Below are 23,605 nucleotides of genomic sequence, written 5' to 3' on the forward strand. Positions count from 1 at the left end.
TGTGTATTGAATACCACCTTGTATCTCCCCCACCAGGGCTTAGAACAGTGCTTTGCACATAGTAAGCGCTTAACATATTTAACATATTAACATATTTATTACTCTATTTATTTATTTATTTATTTATTTATTTTACTTGTACATTTCTATCCTACTTATTTTATTTTATTGGTATGTTTGGTTCTGTTCTCTGTCTCCCCCTTTTAGACTGTGAGCCCACTGTTGGGTAGGGACTGTCTCTATGTGATGCCAATTTGTACTTCCCAAGCGCTTAGTACAGTGCTCTGCACATAGTAAGCGCTCAATAAATACGATTGATTGATTGATTGATTAACAAATACCAACATTATTATTATTATTAACAAATGCCGTCATCATCATTATTATTACCGTGCCAAGCGCTAAATTAAGCTCTCAGTGGATACAAAATGGTGCGGCTAAACTGGAGTCCACACTCGAGACACAATTCCCGGTTGTGTGTGCGTTCAGTTGTCACAGAGTCACTAAGAGCAACTACTGCACGCTTGCTGTGGAGTTTGAGGCAGGATCTCTGCCCTTGGCGAATAATAATAATAATGGCATTTGTTAAGCGCTTACTATGTGCCAAGCACTGTTCTAAGCGCTGGAGGGGGATACAAGGTGATCAGGTTGTCCCACGGGGGGCTCACAGTCTTCATCCCCATTTGACAGATGAGGGAACTGAGGACAAGAGAATAATAATAATAATAGCATTTAAACGCTTACTATGTGCCAAGCACTAAGTGCTGGGGGGATCCAAGGTGATCAGGTTGTCCCCCGTGGGGCTCACAGTCTTCATCCCCATTTTACAGATGAGGGAACTGAGGCCCAGAGAATAATAATAATAATAATAATAATAATAATGATAATAATAATAATAGCATTTGTTAAGGACTTACTATGTGCAAAGCACTGTTCTAAGCGCTGGGGGGATCCAAGGTGATCAGGTTGTCCCACGGGGGGCTCACAGTCTTCATCCCCATTTTACAGATGAGGGAACTGAGGCCCAGAGAATAATAATAATAATAATAATAATAATAATAATAATAGCATTTGTTAAGGACTTACTGTGTGCAAAGCACTGTTCTAAGCGCTGTCGAGGGATCCAAGGTGATCAGGTTGTCCCACGGGGGGCTCACAGTCTTCATCCCCATTTTACAGATGAGGGAACTGAGGCCCAGAGAATAATAATAATAATGATAATAATAATAATAATAGCATTTGTTAAGCGCTTACTATGTGCCAAGCACTGTTCTAAGCGCTGAGGGGGGGGGATACAAGGTGATCAGGTTGTCCCACGGGGAGCTCGCAGTCTTCATCCCCATTTTACAGATGAGGGACCTGAGGCACAGAGAACTGAAGTGACTTGCCCAAGTTCACATTGCAGACAAGTGGCAGAGTCGGGATGAAAACCCATGACCTTCCGATTCCCTCTGCACCCAGTAAGCGCTCAATAAATACGCCTGAACGAACGAATAAGCGTGACTCAGTGGAAAGAGCCCGGGCTTGGGAGTCAGAGGTCATGGGTTCTAATCCCAGCTCTGCCACTTGTCTGCTGTGGGACTTTGGGCAAGTCACTTCACTTCTCCGGGCCTCAGTTCCCTCATCTGTCAAATGGGGATGAAGACTGTGAGCCCCCCGAGGGACAACCTGATCACCTTGTAACCTCCCCAGCGCTTAGAACAGTGCCCTACTGAAAGCTCCCCTCCTCCAGGAGGCCTTCCCAGACTGAGCCCCCTTTATCCTCTCCCCCTCCCCATCCCCCCCCGCCCTACCTCCTTCCCCTCCCCACAGCACCTAGATATATGTTTGGACAGATTTATTACTCTGTTTATTTTACTTGTACATATTTACCATTCTATTTATTTTATTTTGTTAATATTTTTGGTTTTGTTCTCCGTCTCCCCCCTCTAGACTGTGAGCCCGCTGTTGGGTAGGGACCGTCTCTAGATGTTGCCAACTTGGACTTCCCAAGCGCTTAGTCCAGTGCTCTGCACACAGTAAGCGCTCAATAAATACGAATGAATGAATGAATGCCTTGCACATAGTAAGCGCTTAACAAATACCATCATCATCATTATTATTATTTAAGCGCTTAGTACGGTGCTCTGCACACAGCAAGCGCTCAATAAAGACGATTGAATGAATGCTTTGCACATAGTAAGCGCTTAACAAATGCCATCGTCATTATTATTATTATTAAGCGCTTAGTACAGTGCTCTGCACACAGCAAGCGCTCAATAAAGACGATTGAATGAATGCTTTGCACATAGTAAGCGCTTAACAAATACCATCGTCATCATTATTATTATTTAAGCACTTAATACGGTGCTCTGCACACAGTAAGTGCTCAATAAAGACGATTGAATGAATGAATGAATGCATTGCACATAGTAAGCTCTTAACAAATACCATCATCATCATTATTATTATTTAAGCGCTTAGTACGGTGCTCTGCACATAGTAAGCGCTCAATAAAGACGATTGAATGAATGCTTTGCACATGGTAAGCGCTTAACAAATACCATCGTCATTATTATCATCATCATCATCATCAATCGTATTTATTGAGCGCTTACTGTGTGCAGAGCACTGTACTAAGCGCTTGGGAAGTACAAGTTGGCAACATATACAGACAGTCCCTACCCAACAGTGGGCTCACAGTCTAGAAGGGGGAGACAGAGAACAAAACCAAACATACTAACAAAATAAAATAAATAGAATAGATATGTACAAGTAAAATAAATAAATAGAGTAACAAATATGTACAAACATCTATACATATATCCAGGTGCTGTGGGGAAGGGAAGGAGGTAAGATGGGGGGGATGGAGAGGGGGACGAGGGGGAGAGGAAGGCAGAGGCTCAGTGTGGGAAGGCCTCCTGGAGGAGGGGAGCTCTCAGTAGGGCCTTGAAGGGAGGAAGAGAGCTAGCTTGGCGGATGGGCAAGCTATTATTATTTAAGCACTTAGTACGGTGCTCTGCACACAGTAAGCGCTCAATAAATACGATTGAATGAATGAATGAATGCTTTGCACATAGTGAGCGCTTAACAAATACCATCATCATCAGGCCCCGGGCCCGGAATGGCCTCCCTCTGCCCATCCGCCAAGTTAGCTTTCTTCCTCCCTTCAAGGCCCCTCTGAGAGCTCACCTCCTCCAGGAGGCCTTCCCACACTGAGCCCCTTCCTTCCTCTCCCCCTCGTCTCCCTCTCCATCCCCCCCATCTTACCTCCTTCCCTTCCCCACAGCACCTGTATATATGTATATATGTTTTTACATATTTATTACTCTATTTATTTATTTATTTATTTATTTTACTTGGACATATCTAGTCTATCTATTTTATTTTGTTAGTATGTTTGGTTTTGTCTCCCCCTTTTAGACTGTGAGCCCACTGTTGGGTAGGGACTGTCTCTCTATGTTGCCAACTTGTACTTCCCAAGCGCTTAGTACAGTGCTCTGCACACAGTAAGCGCTCAATAAATACGATTGATGATGATGATGATCATCACTATTATTATTTAAGCGCTTAGTACGGTGCTCTGCACACAGCAAGCGCTCAATAAAGACGATTGAATGAATGCTTTGCACATAGTAAGCGCTTAACAAATGCCATCGTCATTATTATTATTATTAAGCGCTTAGTACAGTGCTCTGCACCCAGTAAGCGCTCAATAAAGACGATTGAATGAATGAATGCACACAGTAAGCGCTCAATAAAGACGATTGAGTGAGTGAGTGAGTGAATGAATGAATGAATGAATGAATGAATGAATGAACTGGCCCTTAGGGATTCTCCTGCAGGCCGCAGGGCTTCATATCGGCCTCCAGGGGGCGCTGCGGGCAAGGTGTCGGCGCGCCCCGGGCCCGGATGACGTCACCCGAGGGCGCGCGCGGCGCCCCGACTTCCGGCCCGGGGCCGGCGCTCTAGCCACCGCCGCCAGGAGCAGGCGAGACGCACTTCCGGCGGAATCCCCTCGCTCCGCTTCCTTTCCCCCGCGGAGCTCGGCGGCAGGATGAGGATCGAGAAGTGTTACTTTTGCTCCGGGCCCATCTACCCGGGGCACGGCATGATGTTCGTCCGCAACGACTGCAAGGTGAGGGGGCGGAGGTGCCAAGGCCTAGGCCCGGGTGTGTGTGTGTGTGTGTGTGTGTTTTGGGAGGTGGGGGGAGTCCCGGCCGAGCGGCGGCGGCGGCGTGCGCATGCGCGGGGCTCCGAATGCGAGCGCGTGGGGACCCGAGTGCGCATGCGCGGGGGCCGCGAGTGCGCGCGCATGTGTGTGCGCATGCGCGGAGGCCCTGAGTGCGCTCTTTTGGGGGTGCGCGCGGGGGGCGGAGTGCGCATGCGCGCGGGCTCTGCGTGCCCTCTCGTGGGGTGCGCGCGAAGGGCGGGGGACCCGAGTGCGCATGCGCGGGAGCGCGCGGCCTGAAGCGCCCACTTTCCCTCAGGCCTGAGGGAGCCGCTTTTTCCTTTTTAAATAGCAAAAATAATCATATTGACGGGATTTGTTGGGCGCTTAGTATGTGCCAAGCACTGTTCTAAGCGCTGGGGAGGGATACGAGGTGATGAGGTTGTCCCCCGTGGGGCTCACAGTCTTCACCCCCATTTGACAGATGAGGGAACTGAGGCCCAGAGAATAATAACAAGATAATAATAATGGGATTTATTAAGCACTTACTATGTGCCAAGCACTGTTCTAAGCGCTGGCAAGGGATACGAGGTGATGAGGTTGTCCCCCGTGGGGCTCACAGTCTTCACCCCCATTTGACAGATGAGGGAACTGAGGCCCAGAGAATAATAACAAGATAATAATAATGGGATTTGTTAAGTGCTTACTATGTGCCAAGCACTGTTCTAAGCGCTTTCGAGGGATCCAAGGTGATCAGGTGGTCCCACGGGGGCTTACAGTCTTCATCCCCATTTGACAGATGAGGGAACTGAGGCCCAGAGAATAATAATAAAATAATAATAATGGGATTTATTAAGCACTTACTATGTGCCAAGCACTGTTCTAAGCACTGGTGAGGGATACAAGGTGATCAGATTGTCCCACGGGGGGCTCACAGTCTTCATCCCCATTTGACAGATGAGGGAACTGAGGCCCAGAGAATAATAATAATAATAATAGTGGGATTTGTTAAGCGCTTACTATGTGCCAAGCACTGTTCTAAGCACTGGCGAGGGATACAAGGTGATCAGGTTGTCCCATGGGGGGGCTCACAGTCTTCATCCCCATTTGACAGATGAGGGAACTGAGGCACAGAGAATAATAATAAAATAATAATAATGGGATTTATTGAGCGCTTACTATGTGCCAAGCACTGTTCTAAGCACTGGTGAGGGATACAAGGTGATCAGATTGTCCCACGGGGGGCTCACAGTCTTCATCCGCATTTTACAGATGAGGGAAATGAGGCCCAGAGTATAATAATTAATAATAATAATAATAATGGGATTTGTTAAGTGCTTACTATGTGCTATGCACTGTTCTAAGCGCTGGGGAGGGATCCAAGTTGATCAGGTTGTCCCACGGGGGGCTCACAGTCTTCATCCCCATTTGACAGATGAGGGAACTGAGGCACAGAGAATAATAATAATAATATGATAAGTGCTTACTATGTGCCAAGCACTGTTCTAAGTGCGGGGGAGGGATATAAGGTGATCAGGTTGGCCCACACGTGGGGCTCACAGTCTCCATCCCCATTTGACAGATGAGGGAACTGAGGCACAGAGAATAATAGTAAAATGATAATAATAATGATGGTATTTGTTAAGCGCTTCCTATGTGCCAAGCACTGTTCTAATAATAATAATGACATTTATTAAGTGCTTACTATGTGCAAAGCACTGTTCTAGGCACTGGGATAAATGCCAGGTGATCAGGTTGTCCCATGTGGGGGGCTCACAGTCTTCACCCCCATTTTACAGTTGAGGTAACTGAGGTCCAGAGAAGAATAATAATAATAACTATGGTATTTGTTAAACGCCTCCTATGTGCCAAGCACTGATCTAAGCACTGGGGGAGATACAAGGCAATGAGGTTGTCCCCCATGGGGCTCACAGTCTTCATCCCCATTTTACAGATGAGGGAACTGAGGTGCAGAGAATAATAATAATAATAATGATGGTATTTGTTAAGCGCTTCCTATGTGCCAAGCACTGTTCTAGGCACTGGGATAAATGCCAGGTGATCAGGTTGTCCCACGTGAGGCTCACAGTCTTCACCCCCATTTTGCAGATGAGGGAACTGAGGCACAGAGAAGAAGAATAATAGTGATGGTATTTGTTAAGCGCTTACTATGTGCCAAGCACCGTTCTAAGCACTGGGGAGGTTACAAGGTGATCAGGTTGTCCCACATGGGGCTCACGGTCTTCAACCCCATTTTACAGATGAGGTCACTGAGGCCCAGAGAAGTGAAGCGGCTCGCCCCAGGTCACACAGCAGACGGTGATGATGATGGTGTTTGTTAAGCGCTCACTATGTGCCAAGCACTGTTCTAAGCACTGGGGGAGTTACAAGATGATCAGGTTGTCCTGTGTGGAGCTCACAGTCGTCATCCCCATTTTACAGATGAGGGAACTGAGGCCCAGAGAATCAATCAGTCGTATTTATTGAGCGCTTACTGTGTGCAGAGCACTGTAGAAGAGAATAATAATAATAATAATAATAATAATGATAATAATAATGGCATTTATTAAGCGCTTACTATGTGCAAAGCACTGTTCTAAGCACTGGGGAAATTACAGGGTGATCAGGTTGTCCCGGGGGGGCTCACAGTCTTAATCCCCATTTTACAGATGAGGGAACTGAGGCCCAGAGAAGTGAAGTGACTTGCCCAAAGTCACACAGCTGACGGTTGGCAGAGCCGGGATTTGAACCCACGACCTCCGACTCCAAAGCCCGGGCTCTTTCCAGTGAGCCACGCTGCTTCTCTGACAGATGAGGGAACTGAGGCCCAGAGAACAATAATAATGGTAATGATGGTATTGTTTAAGGGCCTACTATGTGCCAAGCACTGTTCTAAGCACTGGGGCAAACACAGGGTCATCAAGTTGTCCTACGTGGGGCTCACCCTTTTAATCCCCATTTTCCAGATGAGGGAACTGTGGAATAGAGGAGTGAAGTGACTTGCCCGAGGTCACACAGCTGAAAAGTGATGGAGTCGGGATTAGAACCCGTGACCTTCTAACTTCCAGGCCATGCTGCTTGATAATAGTAATGATGGTATTATTTATTAAGCTCTTATTATGTTCCAAGCACTGTTCTAAGCGCTGGGATAGATAAGACGGAGTCAGGTTGTCCTACGTGGGGCTCACCCTTTTAATCCCCATTTTCCAGATGAGGGAACTGTGGAATAGAGAAGTGAAGTGACTTGCCCGACGTCACACAGCTGACAAGTGGCGGGGCTGGGATTAGAACCCGTGACCTTCTAACTTCCAGGCCATGCTGCTTAATATTAGTAATGCTGGTATTATTTATTAAGCTCTTATTATGTTCCAAGCACTGTTCTAAGCGCTGGGATGGATAAGACGTAGTCAGGTTGGCCCACGTGGAGCTCACAGTCTTATGTTGCCAATTTGTACTTACCAAGCGCTTAGTACAGTGCTCTGCACATAGTAAGCGCTCGATAAATACGATTGATGATGACGATGATGACAGGTGAGGGAACTGAGGCCCAGAGAAGTGAAGTGACCCGCCCAATGTCACACAGCTGACAATAATAATAATAATAATGTTGGTATTTGTTAAGCGCTTACTATGTGCAAAGCGCTGGGGTAGATATGAGGTAATCAGGTTGTCCCACGTGGGACTCACAGTCTTCATCCCCATTTGACAGATGAGGGGACTGAGGCCCAGAGAAGCGAAGTGACTTGCCCAAAGTCGCACAGCTGACAAGTGGCAGAGCCGGGATTTGAACCCATGACCTCTGACTCCAAAGCCCGGCTCTTTCCGCTGAGCCACGCTGCTTCCCCGTGGAGCCGGGATTAGAACCCATGACCTTCTAACTTTCAGGCCCGGGCTCTATCCACTGCGCCACCCTGCTTCTGTTGAGCGCTTTCTACGTGCTGGACGCTGAACTAAACGCTGGGGTGACACAACCTAGTAAGCTTGGATACAGTCCCCGTCCCCCATGGGGGCCTCACTCTCATTCATTCGTATTTATTGAGTGCTTACTGTGTGCAGAGCGCTGTACTGAGCGCTTCGGAGCGGTCATTGGCATAGTGGATAGAGCATGAGCCTGGAAGATCATGAGTTTTAATCCTGCCACTTGTCTGCTGTTTGATCTTGGGCAAGTCACTCCTCTGGGCTGCAGTTCCCTCACCTGTAAAATGGGGATGAAGACCGAGCCCCGCGTGGGACGACCCGATTACCTTGTGTCTACCTTAGTGCTTAGAACAGTGCTTGGCACGTAATAAGCGCTTAACAGACACCATTATTATTATTAGTTATCCTACCCCTCGTCCGCTCCGTGACCTTGAGGAAGTCACTTCACTTCTCTGGGCCTCAGTGACCTCATCTGGAAGATGGGGATGGAGACTGTGAGCCCTGCTGAGAGCTCCCCTCCTCCAGGAGGCCTTCCCAGACTGAGCCCCTTCCTTCCTCTCCCCCTCGTCCCCCTCTCCATCCCCCCCATCTTACCTCCTTCCCTTCCTCACAGCACCTGGATATATGGATATATGTTTGTACATATTTATTACTCTATTTATCTTACTTGTACATATCTATTCTATTTATTTTATTTTGTTAGTATGTTTGGTTTTGTTCTCTGTCTCCCCCTTTTAGACTGTGAGCCCACGGTTGGGTAGGGACTGTCTCTAGATGTTGCCAACTTGGACTTCCCAAGCGCTTAGTACAGTGCTCTGCACAAAGTAAGCGCTCAATAAATACGATTGATTGATTGATCTTCTGTGCGCAGAGCACTGGAGCTCGTTGCTTGGGAAAGCATCCTTTCTCATCCGATCCTTCGATCGGCCAGAATTCTCTTGTGTGCTCCCAAGGACTTGGCCCAAGTTAGCACCCAATAAATCCTATTTATTCCCTGACCTCAAGGATCGCACAGTCCAGCCCAGCGGGAAACTGAAGCACTGAAATAAATGCTTATAATAATAATTATGGTATTTGTTAAGCGCTTACTATGTCTCAAGCACCGTTCTAAGTGCTGGGCACTGTTCAGAGCGCTTTAAATAATAATTATGGTATTTGTTAAGCGCTTACTATGTATCAAGCGCTGTTCTACGTAAGCGCTGGGAGACTGTGAACCCACTGTTGGGTAGGGACTGTCTCTATATGTTGCCAACTTGGACTTCCCAAGCGCTTAGTACAGTGCTCTGCACACAGTAAGCGCTCAATAAATACAATTGATTGATTGATTGATATAATAGGACCCAGTGCTGTTGGTAGTGCCAAGCACCAAGTCGTTGTGAGGAGCGATAGAAAATAATCATCCTCTAGTGCTATTCATTCATTCATTCAGTTGTATTTATTGAGCACTTACTGTGTGCAGAGCACTGTACTAAGCGCTTGGGAAGTACAAGTTGGCAACATATAGAGACAGTCCCTACCCAACAGTGGGCTCACAGTCTAGAAGGAGGAGACAGACAACAAAATAAAACATATTAACAAAATAAAATAAATAGAATAAATGTGTACAAATAAAATAGAGTAATAAATACATACATACAGATGGTCCCTACCCACCAGTGGGCTGCTATGAAAATCCTCGGAGAGAACCGACGTATGATTCGGTAGTTCTTTTCTCTGCTGCTGATCCTGGGCCTCAGTTTTCTCATCTGCAGTGTGGGACCTCTAGTAAGGAACGTCGGGCTCGCTTTTCCTCATATTTGGAAGGATGCAGAAGGAACTGTGGAGCAGAATTCAAATTCATTTATTCTAGTCAGGCATTTATGGAGTGCTTGCTGTGTGCAGAGCACTGTACTAAGCGCTCGGGAGAGTACAGTAGGACAATAAACCAAACACGTTCGCTGCGCCCACAACGGGCTTACGGTCTAGAGATAAAGCTAATAGTCTTGACCAAACTTTTGCCCACCCGATAATCCGACTGGGATTATGGGATTATCTTCAACACTTTCCAAAGACCAGGCAGCTCTCCCAGCAGGGGTCTTTACTACTCAGTCCGACTCGGTGTAGGGAAATGATGTTTATTACTCTATTTATTTATTTATTTTACTTGTACATATCCTATTTATTTTATTTTGTTAGTATGGTTTTGTCTCCCCCTTTTAGACTGTGAGCCCACTGTTGAGTAGGGACTGTCTCTATATGTTGCCAATTTGTACTTCCCAAGCGCCTAGTACAGTGCTCTGCACACAGTAAGCGCTCAATAAATGCGATTGATGATGATGGTGAAATGATGTCTTATTTTTCCAAGTCACTTGCCCTCTCACGAGACATTGCCACCGAGGAGTGGCGTCCTGCTGACTTAGATGGGGTTTCTCCGCAAAGCCCCTTAAAATGATTTGTCATCTCGGCGGGTGTTCAAAATGTGTCATTTTAGTCTTGCATAACGAGGCCTGCACGTTACGAAGATTCGGAGGGAGAGCAAAGCTTCAAAATTGTGAGGAAGCAGAGTTATACGCAGCTCAACTCGGGAGAAAAATCTGTGGAGCGATCAAGCGGAGGGTTGCAGGAAGGAATTTAATTCCTCCCAAATTGGGATAGGACCCTGTCAGGTGTTTTCGGTTTTTTTGGTAACTAGGGAAGGGGACTAGGGAGAGCCATCACCCCCCCGCCATCCAAGGCCTCACTCTGATCCCCTTTCAGCCCCCGCCAATTCCCTTCCACTTTGGGATCATATTAGAAATCTTGAAACACCCAAGAATGTTTTCCGATCAGAGTCTGGACATAACGGAGCCCATGTGACTCCCCCAGGCCAGTCTTCCGTATATTACAGGTTTTTTATTGAAGGGAGCTGAAAAACAGGAGGGTTTTTGAAAAGGGGTCGGGCTTGGACATCCTGACCTTCCCCCCTGACAGACACAGCGGGTTTCATTCTTTCACTCTGCTCAGACCCCCATTTTCAAGTTGCGTCAGAGGGGGACAGCGCGGATCATGGCTTGGAAACCGGGAAGCGCAGCTTTTCTAACTTGAATATTTACAGCTAGCGGGGCCGCGACGTTTTCTTAAAGCAGAGGAACCGCCCGCCCACTCTCTACCGGTTGTTTGTGCTTCTTTTCCAGGTCTTCCGATTCTGCAAATCCAAGTGCCACAAGAACTTCAAGAAGAAGCGCAACCCCCGGAAGGTTCGGTGGACCAAAGCGTTCCGGAAGGCGGCTGGGAAGGAGCTCACCGTGGTGAGTCCGGCTCACTCGACACCTCGGCTTGGAATCATCATCATCATCATCATCAATCGTATTTATTGAGCGCTTACTATGTGCAGAGCACTGGACTAAGCGCTTGGGAAGTACAAATTGGCAACATCTAGAGACAGTCCCTACCCAACAGTGGGCTCACAGTCTAAAAGGGGGAGACGGAGAACAAAACCAAACATGCTAACAAAATAAAATAAATAGAATAGTTACGTGCAAATAAAATAAATAAATAAATAGAGTAAAAAATATGTACAAACATATATACAGGTGCTGTGGGGAAGGGAAGGAGGTAAGATGGGGGGGATGGAGAGGGGGACGAGGGGGAGAGGAAGGAAGGGGCTCAGTCTGGAATCTGTGGCCAGGCCCTGGGGGAGCGGGAGGAGTTGGAATACGTGATCCATCTCTCCTTTCCCAGAAAGCTTCCTGACACGTGCTTCGTTCCCTCGACCTGCCGACGGTTCAAGGGAAAACTTGACCAGCGTGGCCAAGGCCTCATTATTGCCAGAGGGAACTTGCTCTGGGAAAATCCGGCTCTTCCAAGTGTCGGGCTGGGGCATCCTTCAGTTGATTGGACGCCCTGGAATATTGGGGTGTGTGGGCTCTTAACGCCGTTTGTCCTGCATCAAACCTGGCAGCCTGGAGCCCCAGGAGGGTAATAATAATAATTATGGTATTTGTTAAGCTCTTACTGGGTGCCAGACGCTCTGCTAAGCGCTGGGTTGGGTACTTTCATTCATTCATTCATTCAATCATATTTATTGAGCGCTTACTGTGTGCAGAGCGCTGTACTAAGCGCTTGGGAAGTACAAGTTGGCAACATGTAGAGATGGTCCCTACCCAACAGTGGGCTCACAGTCTAGAAGGGGGAGACTGATAACGAAACAAAACATATTAACAAAATAAAATAAATAGAATATATATGTACAAATAAATAAATAAATAGAGCAATAAATCCATAATATTTTATTATTAACAAAATAAAATAAATAGAATATATATGTACAAATAAATAAATAAATAGAGCAGTAAATCCATGCAAACATATATACATATATACAGGTGCTGTGGGAAGGGGAAGGAGGTAAGGTGGAGGGGATGGGGAGGGGGAGGGGGCTCAGTCTGGGAAGGCCTCCTGGAGGAGGTGAGCTCTCAGTAGGGCTAACTGTTGCTAACTTGTACTTCCCAAGCGCTTAGAAGCAGATCGGGTTGCACACAGTCCCCCTCCCACAAAGGCTCACACTTTCAATCCCCATTTTACAGATGAGGTAACTGAGGCACAGGGAAGTGAGGTGACTTGGCCAAGGTCACACAGCAGACAAGCGGCAGAGGTAGAGAAGGAACGTGGCCTATACAAAGCAGCGTCAGTCAAGCTAAGGCCTTGGGCGGTGACTCTGGTCTGACTGCCGGGGAAACCGGAGCCGCTTTTTCCGGACAGTCGAGGGCCCCGAACGCTTCCGAGGGAATAGCGAGGGAGATTTCACAGCTGTCCGTCCCGTCAGGAAAAACTCAAGACTGAGTATCGGGAGGGTCAGACCATTCTAGACTGTGAGCCCGTTGTTGGGCAGGCACCGTCTCTATACGTTGCCGACTTGTACTTCCCAAGCGCTTAGTCCAGTGCTCTGCACACAGTAAGCGCTCAATAAATACGACTGAATGAATTAGGTTCTCTCAATCTCTGGCGAGAGTAAGCCCCGGGGACCACAAGTACTTTGTGGCATTGTCCATACTTCACTGCGTTTAGTAGGTACCAATCTTCAGTTCCCCAGACGGCTTTTTGAAAACGGAAAATGACCGGATCCGTAGTCAGGTTCCCTACCGCGAGAAAAGAGCAAATCCATTTTTGAATCCCGGAATGCCGGGTCCCATCCCAGCAGAACTGTGTCTCGGCTGGCTCAGTATCGAGGTTTTGGATGGTGGGGGGGATATCTTGGCAAACGTACAGCACAATAGAGCCGGTTCCATCTCACTATGAACAGTACCGTTTTGGGAAAGCTCAGTTGTCCTTTTCCCGTCCACCTCTGGAATAAAGCGCGGTGGACTTCAGCCCCGCAGTCAGAGGAGTCAGTCACATCCTCGAAGAGGACTCCCTTTCATAATTGGAGATTCACACGGAAGCAGCCTGATCTCGGTCCATTTTCTCATTTAAAAGAACGCGGTAGACTGTGAGCCCACTGTTGGGTAGGGACTGTCTCTATGTGTTGCCAACTTGTACTTCCCAAGCGCTTAGTACAGTGCTCTGCACATAGTAAGCGCTCAATAAATACTATTGATGATGATGATGGTGTCTCGGGAGGGGCAAACATCCAGGCCGAAATTTTTGATTTCCTCAGGAGAAGCCGAGTGTTTCATACCCGTGATTAGAGCCAGGTCCGGCAGCAAAGACTCCTGACTTACAGTTCCTTCTTGTTCCTGCTTCTTGCCTGGAAATGAGGAAGAAGCTGTAATAAAAGGGCTGCGGAGGTCCGTAATCCATTCGTTCATTGTCGTATTTATTGAGCGCTTACTGCGTGCAGAGCACTGTACTAAGCGCTTGGGAAGTACAAGTTGGCAACGTATTAGAGACAGTCCCTACCCACCAACGGGCTCACAGTGTAGAAGGGGGAGATAGACAACAAAACAAAACGTGTGGACAGGTGTCAAGTCATCAGGATAAATAGAAATAAAGCTAGATGCACATCGTTAACAAAATAGAATAGTAAGTATGGACAAGTCAAATAAATAGAGTAATAAATCTGTACAAACATCTATACAGGTGCTGTGGGGAGGGGAAGGAGGTAGGGCTGGGGGGCTTTTAGACTGTGAGCCCAATGTTGGGTAGGGACTGTCTCTATATGTTGCCAATTTGTACTTCCCAAGCGCTTAGTACAGTGCTCTGCACATAGTAAGCGCTCAATAAATACGATTGATTGACCCCATCCGCAACCACAAGTACCTGTTCTTTGAAAGTGAAGATTAGCCTCCTAATTTCCCTTGACGCAACAGCGAAAGTGGGGGCGGCTTTTTATTCGACCATTTGGAGTGGGTCATTTCTAAGGAAGTCGTCTTTTTCTCCTCGTTGGGAAGGAAGCTGAAGTGGAAAATATTCCCTCTTTCGGGGGCGGGAGACGCGTTCTCCAAGGGAAGGTATTCTCCCAAGCGCTTAGTGCCGTGCACTGCACCCAGTTAAATGCGCAGTAAATACCGTCGCTGATGAGGACAACTACTTCAATCGATGGTATTTATTGAGCTAAGAGCAGTGAACTAGTGCTTCTTCCCCCAAGAGGAGCAAACTGAAGAAATAGTGGCTTCTCACTGAATCAATAATCATCAATTGTATTTATTGAGCGCTTACTATGTGCAGAGCACTGTACTAAGCGCTTGGGAATAATTATCTGCCATTTGGGCCTATCAATCAGTCATATGACAGAGTTGATGGACATGTTTCCTCCCCACAATGGCAGTCAAGGACCATGTTAAATGACATACAGTTAAGGTAAGGGACGTTTTGCTTTTTTAGTATTAAATTAGGAGTCCTGAGCAGCATAGCCTAGTGGGTAAAGCCCAGGCCTCGGAGTCAGAAGGATAATAATAATAATAATAATAATAATAATAATGATGGCATTTGTTAAGCGCTTACTATGTGTAAAGCACTGTTCTAAGCGCTGAGGGGATACAAGGTGTTCAGGTTGTCCCACATGGGGCTCACAGCCTTAATCCTCATTTTACAGATGAGGTAACTGAGGCTCAGAGAAGTTAAGTGACTAGCCCAGGGCCACACAGCAGACAGGTGGCGGAGCTGGGATTCGAACCCATGACCTCCGACTCCGAAGCCCATGCTCTTTCCACTGAGCCACGATCTGGGTTCTAGCCCCAGGTCCACCTCGTACCTGCTGTGTGACCTTGGGCAAGTCACTTCTCTGTGCCTCCGTTACCCGATCTGTAAAATGGGGATCAAGACTGTGAGCCCCATGGAGGACAATGGACTCTGTCCAGCCCGTTTATCTTGTACATCCCCCAGTGCTTAGTACAGTGCCCGGCTACATAGTAAGCACTTAACAAATACCATTTTTTTTAAAAAAAGACTCTGTTACTGGTGATCCACAGCAACTTTATGTAACTTTCCAGAGAACGTGACTCTTAATGGGGCCACCGAGCCATCTTTAATTAGCGTGCTCTTTAGCTGGGCCCCTTTTCATGTCCTGCTTTGATAATTTGCCCTTTCAGATTTACCCTTTGAAACTGAGCTAAAAGCTTTAAATGGGTAAGAACGAGATTCACGTCGGATAAAATACCCGGCGGATTTATGTTCTTTCATACTGCCCTTTTGATGGGTCATAAATTGCTTCCTGTTCCCTGCGAATTCAGGCATTGGGAGATCCCATTTCAAGTTATATTCTGAAAATTTATAGAGCCCTTTTCTTCATCAAAAACCTCACAAGCCGTCACCGAGCCTTGTCGATTGAGAGTAGGGCGGGGGGGGGAGCCGACCCGTTTTGCCCCCGATTGTAGAGATAAAGAAGATGAAAGTCAGCGAACCTGGTTCAACCCTTTATTCATTCATTCAGTTGTATTTATTGAGCGCTTTCTGTGTGCAGAGCACTGGACTAAGCGCTTGGAAAGTACAATTCGGCAACAGGTACAGTTAGGCAAAGTGTTGTCCCGGCTGAGGTTGGGGTGTTATAGTTGGGGCCTTCCCGGTGATTCGACTATCCGTGCTGCCTCCGCCTTCAGTCAGTCGTATTTAATGAGCGCTTACAGTGTGCAGACCATTGTAGTAAGCGCCTGGGAGGGTACAATATGACAGTATAACAGATACATTCCCTGCCCACAATGAGCTTGCAGTCTAGAGAAGGAGACAGACATTAATGTAACCATTCATTCATTCATTCAATCGTATTTATTGAGCGCTTACGGTGTGCAGAGCACTGTACTAAGCGCTTGGGAAGTCCAAGTTGGCAACATATAGAGACGGTCCCTACCCAACAGTGGGCTCACAGTCTAGAAGGGGGAACCAAATAAATGACGGATATGGACATGAGTGCCGTGGGGCTGGGAGGAGGGATGAATGAAGGGAAGGAGTCAGGGCGACGCAGAAGGGAGCGGGAGAAGAGGAAAAGAGGGCTTAATCAGGGAAGGCCTCTTGGAGGAGATGGGCCTTCAGTAAGGCTTTGAAATGGGAGAGAGTCATTGTCAGATGTGAGGAGGGAGGGCATTCCAGGACAGAGGTAGAACATCGCTGCAGCACCGTCTATCCTTCAGTAATAATAATAATGATGATGATGGCCTTTATTAAGCGCTTACTATGTGCAAAGCACTGTTCTAAGCACTGGGGAGGTTACAGGGTGATCAGGTTGTCCCACGGGGGGCTCACAGTCTTAATCCCCATTTTACAGATGAGGTAAGTGAGGCCCCGAGAAGTGAAGTGACTTGCCCAAAGTCACACAGCTGACAATTGGCGGAGCTGGGATTTGAACCCCTGACCTCTGCCTCCAAAGCCCGGGCTCTTCCCACTGAGCCGCGCTGCTTCTCAGTCAATCAATCAATCAATCAATCGTATTTATTGAGCGCTTACTGTGTGCAGAGCACTGTTCTAAGCGCTTGGGAAGTCCAAGTTGGCAACATCTACAGACAGTCCCTACCCAACAGTGGGCTCACAGTCTAAAAGGGGGAGACAGAGAACAAAACCAAACATACAACAAAATAAAATAAATAGAATAGATATGTACAGGCAAAATAAATAAATAAATAGAGTAATAAATATGTACAAGCATATATACAGGTGCTGTGGCGAAGGGAAGGAGGTGAGATGGGGGGATGGAGAGGGGGACGAGGGGGAGAGGAAGGAAGAGGCTCAGTTTGGGAAGGCCTCCTGGAGGAGGTGAGCTCTCAGTAGGGCCATGAAGGGAGGAAGAGAGCGAGCTTGGCGGATGGGCAGAGGGATTGGGGGCATTCCAGTCCTTTCTTACCGTTGTCCGAAGTGGGCACTGGAAACCCCAGCGCCTGGGCAGGGGGTGGGGGAGAATTATTTCCCCTGGCCCTGCCTTCTCAACCCCCCAGGGTAAGGAGAATTACCCCCCTCTAAACGGTGAGCTCGTTGTGGGCAGGGATTGTCACTTGATTGTACTTTCCCAAGCGCTTAGTGTGCGCTCTGCACAGATTTTTGGATTTTTGTGTGTGTTTTTTTTTTTTTTTTAGTTTGGGCATCCTGGAGAGAATGGCCAACTAGTGCTTGCTGCTTAGTCCAGTGCTCTGCACACAGTAAGCGGTCAGTAAATACGATTGATTGATTGAGAGCGGGCCGAAGGCCAAGTGGCTTTCAGCGTGTGACAGGAACTCTTTTAAACTGAACGCTTCAGCGCCGCTGGCAGCTGAAGACCGTTGCCCTCGTTGGGGATAGCGGGCGATTCATTCATTCAGTCGTATTTATTGAGCGCTTACTGTGTGCAGAGCACTGGACTAAGCGCTTGGGAAGTACAATGTAGTAATGGAAGTAAGCGCTCAATGAATTCAATCGGATGAATGAATGCCCAGCATCACACAGCAGGTTAGTGGGTTAGAACCGCAGCGCGGCTCAGCCGAAAGACCCCAGGCTTTGGAGTCAGAGGTCATGGGTTCGAATACCAGCTCCGCCGCATGTCTGCTGTGTGACCTCGGGCAAGTCACTTCACTTCTCTGAGCCTCAGCTACCTCATCTGTAAAACGGGGATTAAGACTGTGAGCCCCACGTGGCACAACCCGATCACCTTGTAGCCCCCCCAGCGCTTAGAACAGTGCTTTGCACATAGTAAGCGCCTAACAAATGCCATCATTAATTAGTTAACTCGGGTCCTTTGACTCCCAGGCAGTTTTCAACTGCTATTATTACAAACTCCCGTTATACCTTTGGTTTCAGAGAAATATGGTCTCCCTTAACAGGATCCCCTCTGGACTACAGGCTCGTTATGGGCAGAGAACGGAGCTGCTAATTCTGTTATATTGTGCTCTCCCAAGCACTTTGTACGGTGCTGAGCACATAATGAGTGCTCAGTAAGTACCACGGATTCACTGCTGTAGCTGAATTATGGGGTAAACAACTGGGGCCGGAGGAGCTGTGTAGGGTCTGTTTATGCTAGTAATTGTGATATTTGCCCTGTTGTTGGGTAAGGATTGTCTATCTGTTGCTGAGTTGTACTTTTCAAGCAGCTCTGCACACAGTAAGTGCTCTTGTACTTTTCAAGCAGTTAGTACAGTGCTCTGCACACAGTAAGTGCTCAGTAAATACGGTTGGATGAATGAATGAATGTTCATTACTATGTGCCAAGCACTGTTCTGTGCACTGGGGTAGATACATGGTAATCAGATTGGGCGTTATCCCTGTCCCACATGGGGCTTGCAGTCTAAGAGGGGAGGGAGAACAGGTTTCTAGCACCAGGGCACCCCGGGGGGCAAGAAGAGGGGAGTCCAGGACACTCCCTAGACCCCACTTCAGGGTCAGAAGAGGACACCCTGACATCCCAGTGGCTACCAATCAATCTGCGCATCAGGCAGAAACTTCTCACCCTCGGCTTCAAGGCTGTCCATCCCCTGGCCCCCTCCTACCTCACCTCCCTTCTCTCCTTCTCCAGCCCAGCCCGCACCCTCCGCTCCTCCGCCGCTAATCTCCTCACCGTGCTCGTTCTCGCCTGTCCCGCCATCGACCCCCGGCCCATGTCATCCCCCGGGCCTGGAATGCCCTCCCTCCCCACATCCGCCAAGCTAGCTCTCTTCCTCCCTTCAAGGCCCTGCTGAGAGCTCACCTCCTCCAGGAGGCCTTCCCAGACTGAGCCCCTTCCTTCCTCTCCCCCTCGTCCCCCTCTCCATCCCCCCATCTTACCTCCTTCCCTTCCCCACAGCACCTGTATATATGTATATATGTTTGTACATATTTATTACTCTATTTATTTATTTATTTTACTTGTACATATCTATCCTATTTATTTCATTTTGTTAGTATGTTTGGTTTTGTTCTCCGTCTCCCCCTTTTAGACTGTGAGCCCACTGTTGGGTAAGGACTGTCTCTATATGTTGCCAATTTGTACTTCCCAAGCGCTTAGTACAGTGCTCTGCACATAGTAAGCGCTCAATAAATACGATTGATGATGATGATGATCCCTTCTGCAGCCCCAAAATCTAGGGGTGGGCCGAGTTGAAAATTATACCCTCAAACCCAGAGGCGGCCGTCGGCTATCGAGGGGTCACCCAAGCTCCATTTCCGACTTGGGGCCGGAGTCCAAAAAGAGCCCTCGCCCGGGTCAGAATGGGCGGGCAGGATATTCGAACCAAGGTATTGCCGAGAGCAGAGGAACCAGAGCCCGCTGTTCTCTGCCTATTTTGTAATGAGAAATTAGCGGCGTGGTGCAGTTTGCAACCAACACGGTGAGCTCCAACAGATGACGTCCGGAGTCCTCGTTGTTAATTTTTTTTGTCTCGTTCGTTCCCAATGCAGGACAACTCGTTTGAATTTGAAAAGCGGCGAAACGAACCGGTCAAATACGAGAGAGAGCTCTGGAACAAGACTGGTAAGGCTCACGGCACGGCCATTATTTCTCGGGAGGAACCAGTGAGGGATCTCACGGTGGTTTACGTTTGCAAAATCTTCAACGCCGAAGTCATGTCTAGGGAGCATCACCCCAGGTTCCAGAGTTTATTCCGTGCGTTTTTTCCATTTGAAACCAGCTGTCCTTTTTAGAAAAGCCAGGCCTCACCCACCGCCATTCCAAGCGGTACAGAAGGCTGGACTTCTTTTCATAAATGCCGCCGTAATATTTAGGCAAAGAGAAGGAGCTGTGGTGCCAGGAAGAGGATGAAGGTAGTCAAGATGAGGCCAGAGAGCCTGGAAGTAATGGGATCTATTCTATGCGTTTTTTTCCATTTGAAACCAGCTGTCCTTTTTAGAAAAGCCACGCCTCACCCACCGCCATTCCAAGCGGTACAGAAGGCTGGACTTCTTTTCATAAATGCCGCCGTAATATTTAGGCAAAGAGAAGGAGCTGTGGTGCCAGGAAGAGGATGAAGATAGTCAAGATGAGGCCAGAGAGCCTGGAAGTAATGGGATCTATTCTATGCGTTTTTTTCCATTTGAAACCAGCTGTCCTTTTTAGAAAAGCCACGCCTCACCCACCGCCATTCCAAGCGGTACAGAAGGCTGGACTTCTTTTCATAAATACCGCCGTAATATTTAGGCAAAGAGAAGGAGCTGTGGTGCCAGGAAGAGGATGAAGATAGTCAAGATGAGGCCAGAGAGCCTGGAAGTAATGGGATCTATTCTATGCGTTTTTTTCCATTTGAAACCAGCTGTCCTTTTTAGAAAAGCCACGCCTCACCCACCGCCATTCCAAGCGGTACAGAAGGCTGGACTTCTTTTCATAAATACCGCCGTAATATTTAGGCAAAGAGAAGGAGCTGTGGTGCCAGGAACAAGATGAAGGTAGTCAAGATGAGGCCGGAGAGCCGCCTCATCCACCGCCATTCCAGGCGGTACAGAAGGCTGGACTTCTTTTCATAAATACCGCCGTAATATTTAGGCAAAGAGAAGGAGCTGTGGTGCCAGGAAGAGGATGAAGGTAGTCAAGATGAGGCCAGAGAGCCTGGAAGTAACGGGATCATTTCAGGTCCTCGGTCTCTGCACCCAAGGAGCACCGGTGTTCGGCTACGGACAGTCTTGGTGTCCGGCAACGATTTACTTCGACAGCTGCTTCTTCCATTTGTTCACACGTGCTCTCTCTATAAAGCACAATTCCGTGTGAAGAAAAAGGTCGTGTGAGCAGTTGATCAGAATAAAGACCCTGTTTTCCCCACAGGGATTTTATGTGGGGAAGGCTACTGTTTCGATTCCAGAGGGAATGATTTAGGGGAACCCCGAGGAAAGGGAAGATTCGATGGGGTTTTCTGAGGTGGAAACTACGCGTCCAGTCACTTGGATGAGTTTGGGAGGCGTTGTAAAAGGGTTTTGTTTTCTGTCTTGTAGTCGATGCAATGAAGAGAGTGGAAGAGATCAAACAGAAACGGCAAGCTAAATTCATCATGAACCGGTAAGTGCGTGCTTACAAAAGAATCGATTTGGAAAGCACTTCATATAAACCTCCCAGATAGACGCTTTGGACACATTGTCCCAAATCGCGCATCCAATGTGGAAAGAAAGGTAGGGTGTATTAGTAGCCGCACACTCTTTTAGAAACACCGGAGACGTTGACTGTGTATAACTTTTTTAAGTCTTGCATACATCAACCTTTCCCTGGGTGAGAGGATAGTTTTCTGTGAGCATTGTTCTTATGAAGCTGAATCTAGTAACGTGACCATTGCTTCTCAAGAGAGAGTGTCATTTCATAGAGTGACCCCCCGCCACATCCCAATTCTCCATTTTTCTACCCAAGGTTGAAGAAGAGCAAGGAATTACAGAAGGTTCAAGACATCAAAGAAGTCAAGCAAAGCATCCACCTCATTCGGGCTCCTCTGGCAGGTAAAAACCAACAACAAACCAACCCGGGATTGTTGGACCAAGCAGTCTCCAGCAAGCTACTTGGCATTCTTTGATAGCGGGGCGGCGGGGCCTCCAGAAACACGGGAGCCGAAAATCGAAACGGTCACGTGGTCAGGAGATGCGGTTCGAGAAAAATTCCTTCAACTGGATTAGCAAGTGGATGTTCCGGGAGGTGGGTGGGTGAGTGGTATGGCAACAGCAGCGGCTAGGGCGGGCCGCATGTTCTCCCTGGCCTGGGCCCATATGGGCAGAGATGCCACTGCAAAGTAATAAATTACGAAGCTCACGCTACCCAGCTTTTCCCCGTGAGCCGCGCAGACTCGGTCAGTCGGTGGTATTGAATGAGATCTGACGGTGTGCAGAGCACTGCAGTAAGTGCTTGGGAGAGCACAGCACAACAGACGTATTCCCCTGCCCACAAGGAGCTCAGTGTAGAGGTGGGGAGAACAAAGAAAAGCCATCTTCCTTTCCTACAGCGCAGGCAGGGGAGGCTAGTTGTCTCTCTGTTGAAGGGAAGGTCTCCAGCCATTCCAGATGCAATGCGAAATGACCCAAATCCAAGTCCTACATTGCAGGGTTCCCTTTTTCCGTGACGAAGTCACACACAAATAGCATTTAGCGGCCGCCTCCTGTATCCTCTTCTCACAGGTTAACGTGGCACCGACCCCAGGCTTTCTCCCCACCAGCCTCACTGTACTACAGAAGTGGAAACATTAGTCTTGCCCAAAACCAGTTTCCCTTCACGCCACTATGGCAAACGACGTTAGTTCTCCACACCATCTCTTTATTGTAGGAATGAACTGTTTTGATTCCTGTTACTCTTTGAGCACTTGATTTTTTTTGCAGTACCATCACTCCCATGGTAGCAGGGTTTTATTGTATACCGTAGTTTACAGCACGCTAGCTTGTGAGGCGTTCCGATTGATGGCTTGGCATGCCTGTTTTTTGTATTTTTCGTCAATAAGACCTCTTGGGGGTAAGAAAGATGTGATGCTGACACCTGCTTTGTATGAAAGTCCCTCATCGGGGTGGCCAGACTTCTCTGTGAGGGCACCGAGTCCGGAAGGTTCTTGCGATTAAATCCTAGCGTGCTCGTTAACTTCACACAGGAATGCCTAGGTAGAGGTTCCCTAAAATCACGTTGTATTTTAAAGCACAACCGGGGGCAGGGATCAAGTCCGTCGACTCTATTGTAATCGTACCCTTCCGAGCGCTTAGGACAGGGCTCCGCACGCAGTAAGCACTCAGTAGGTACCGCGGGGATTCTGTGAGGCTTCATGGATGGGTCTTGAGAGTAATCAAATTGCGTGTTTTCCATTTCAAGGAAAACGGCTGGAAGAGAAAATGGTACAGAAACTGCAAGAGGATGTGGATATGGAAGACGCTTCGTAGGAACCGCGAAGTGGACTTTATCGACTCTCCGCTCACCCATCCTCCCCCTCAGCGGACGGTTTGAAAACCTCTTAGAGACTGGGGACGTGTTGACGTTTTTTTCTCCCTCTTAGTCAAATGGGAAAACGCTTCCCTTCCATCCTTCCACACCTGTGTGCAGACCTTCAGGTAAATTGTTCCAGATGGCTAGTGAGGTAGGGAGGGTAAGCCCTCCGCTGAACGGCCACTCTTCCGGAAACCGTGAGAGACTCGATCGTAATTACAGAAATGTCGTAATGGTCACAATCTGGCCTCTTCACATGGGTAATGGCTCCTGGCCGTATTTATGTAAAACCTGCAATTCCCCCAAGCCTTATGACCAATAAAACATCCTGCTGGCGATAA

The 23,605-nt window shown here is 47.9% G+C and overlaps 1 protein-coding gene across 1 annotated transcript; it reads left to right on the forward strand.

Annotated features, from left to right (window-relative positions):
- Positions 1–3,973: 3,973 nt before the first annotated feature.
- Positions 3,974–23,605, forward strand: RSL24D1 (ribosomal L24 domain containing 1). The gene is made up of 6 exons (XM_038750282.1): positions 3,974–4,117; positions 11,221–11,334; positions 19,796–19,868; positions 21,317–21,380; positions 21,723–21,808; positions 23,154–23,605. Exons 1-6 carry the CDS (start codon positions 4,037–4,039, stop codon positions 23,219–23,221), a joined length of 486 nt encoding a protein of 161 aa, XP_038606210.1. The 5' UTR covers positions 3,974–4,036; the 3' UTR covers positions 23,222–23,605.

The sequence above is a fragment of the Tachyglossus aculeatus genome, chromosome 8 (genome assembly GCF_015852505.1).
Source record: "Tachyglossus aculeatus isolate mTacAcu1 chromosome 8, mTacAcu1.pri, whole genome shotgun sequence".
NCBI classification, from domain to species: Eukaryota; Metazoa; Chordata; class Mammalia; order Monotremata; family Tachyglossidae; genus Tachyglossus; species Tachyglossus aculeatus.

Coding starts and splice junctions, on each gene's coding strand:
- RSL24D1 (XM_038750282.1), top strand. CDS start 4,037: ATGAGGATCGAGAAGTGTTACTTTTGCTCCGGGCCCATCTACCCGGGG. Junction 4,118..11,220: donor TCGTCCGCAACGACTGCAAG/GTGAGGGGGCGG, acceptor CTTCTTTTCCAG/GTCTTCCGATTCTGCAAATC. Junction 21,809..23,153: donor CATTCGGGCTCCTCTGGCAG/GTAAAAACCAAC, acceptor TTCCATTTCAAG/GAAAACGGCTGGAAGAGAAA.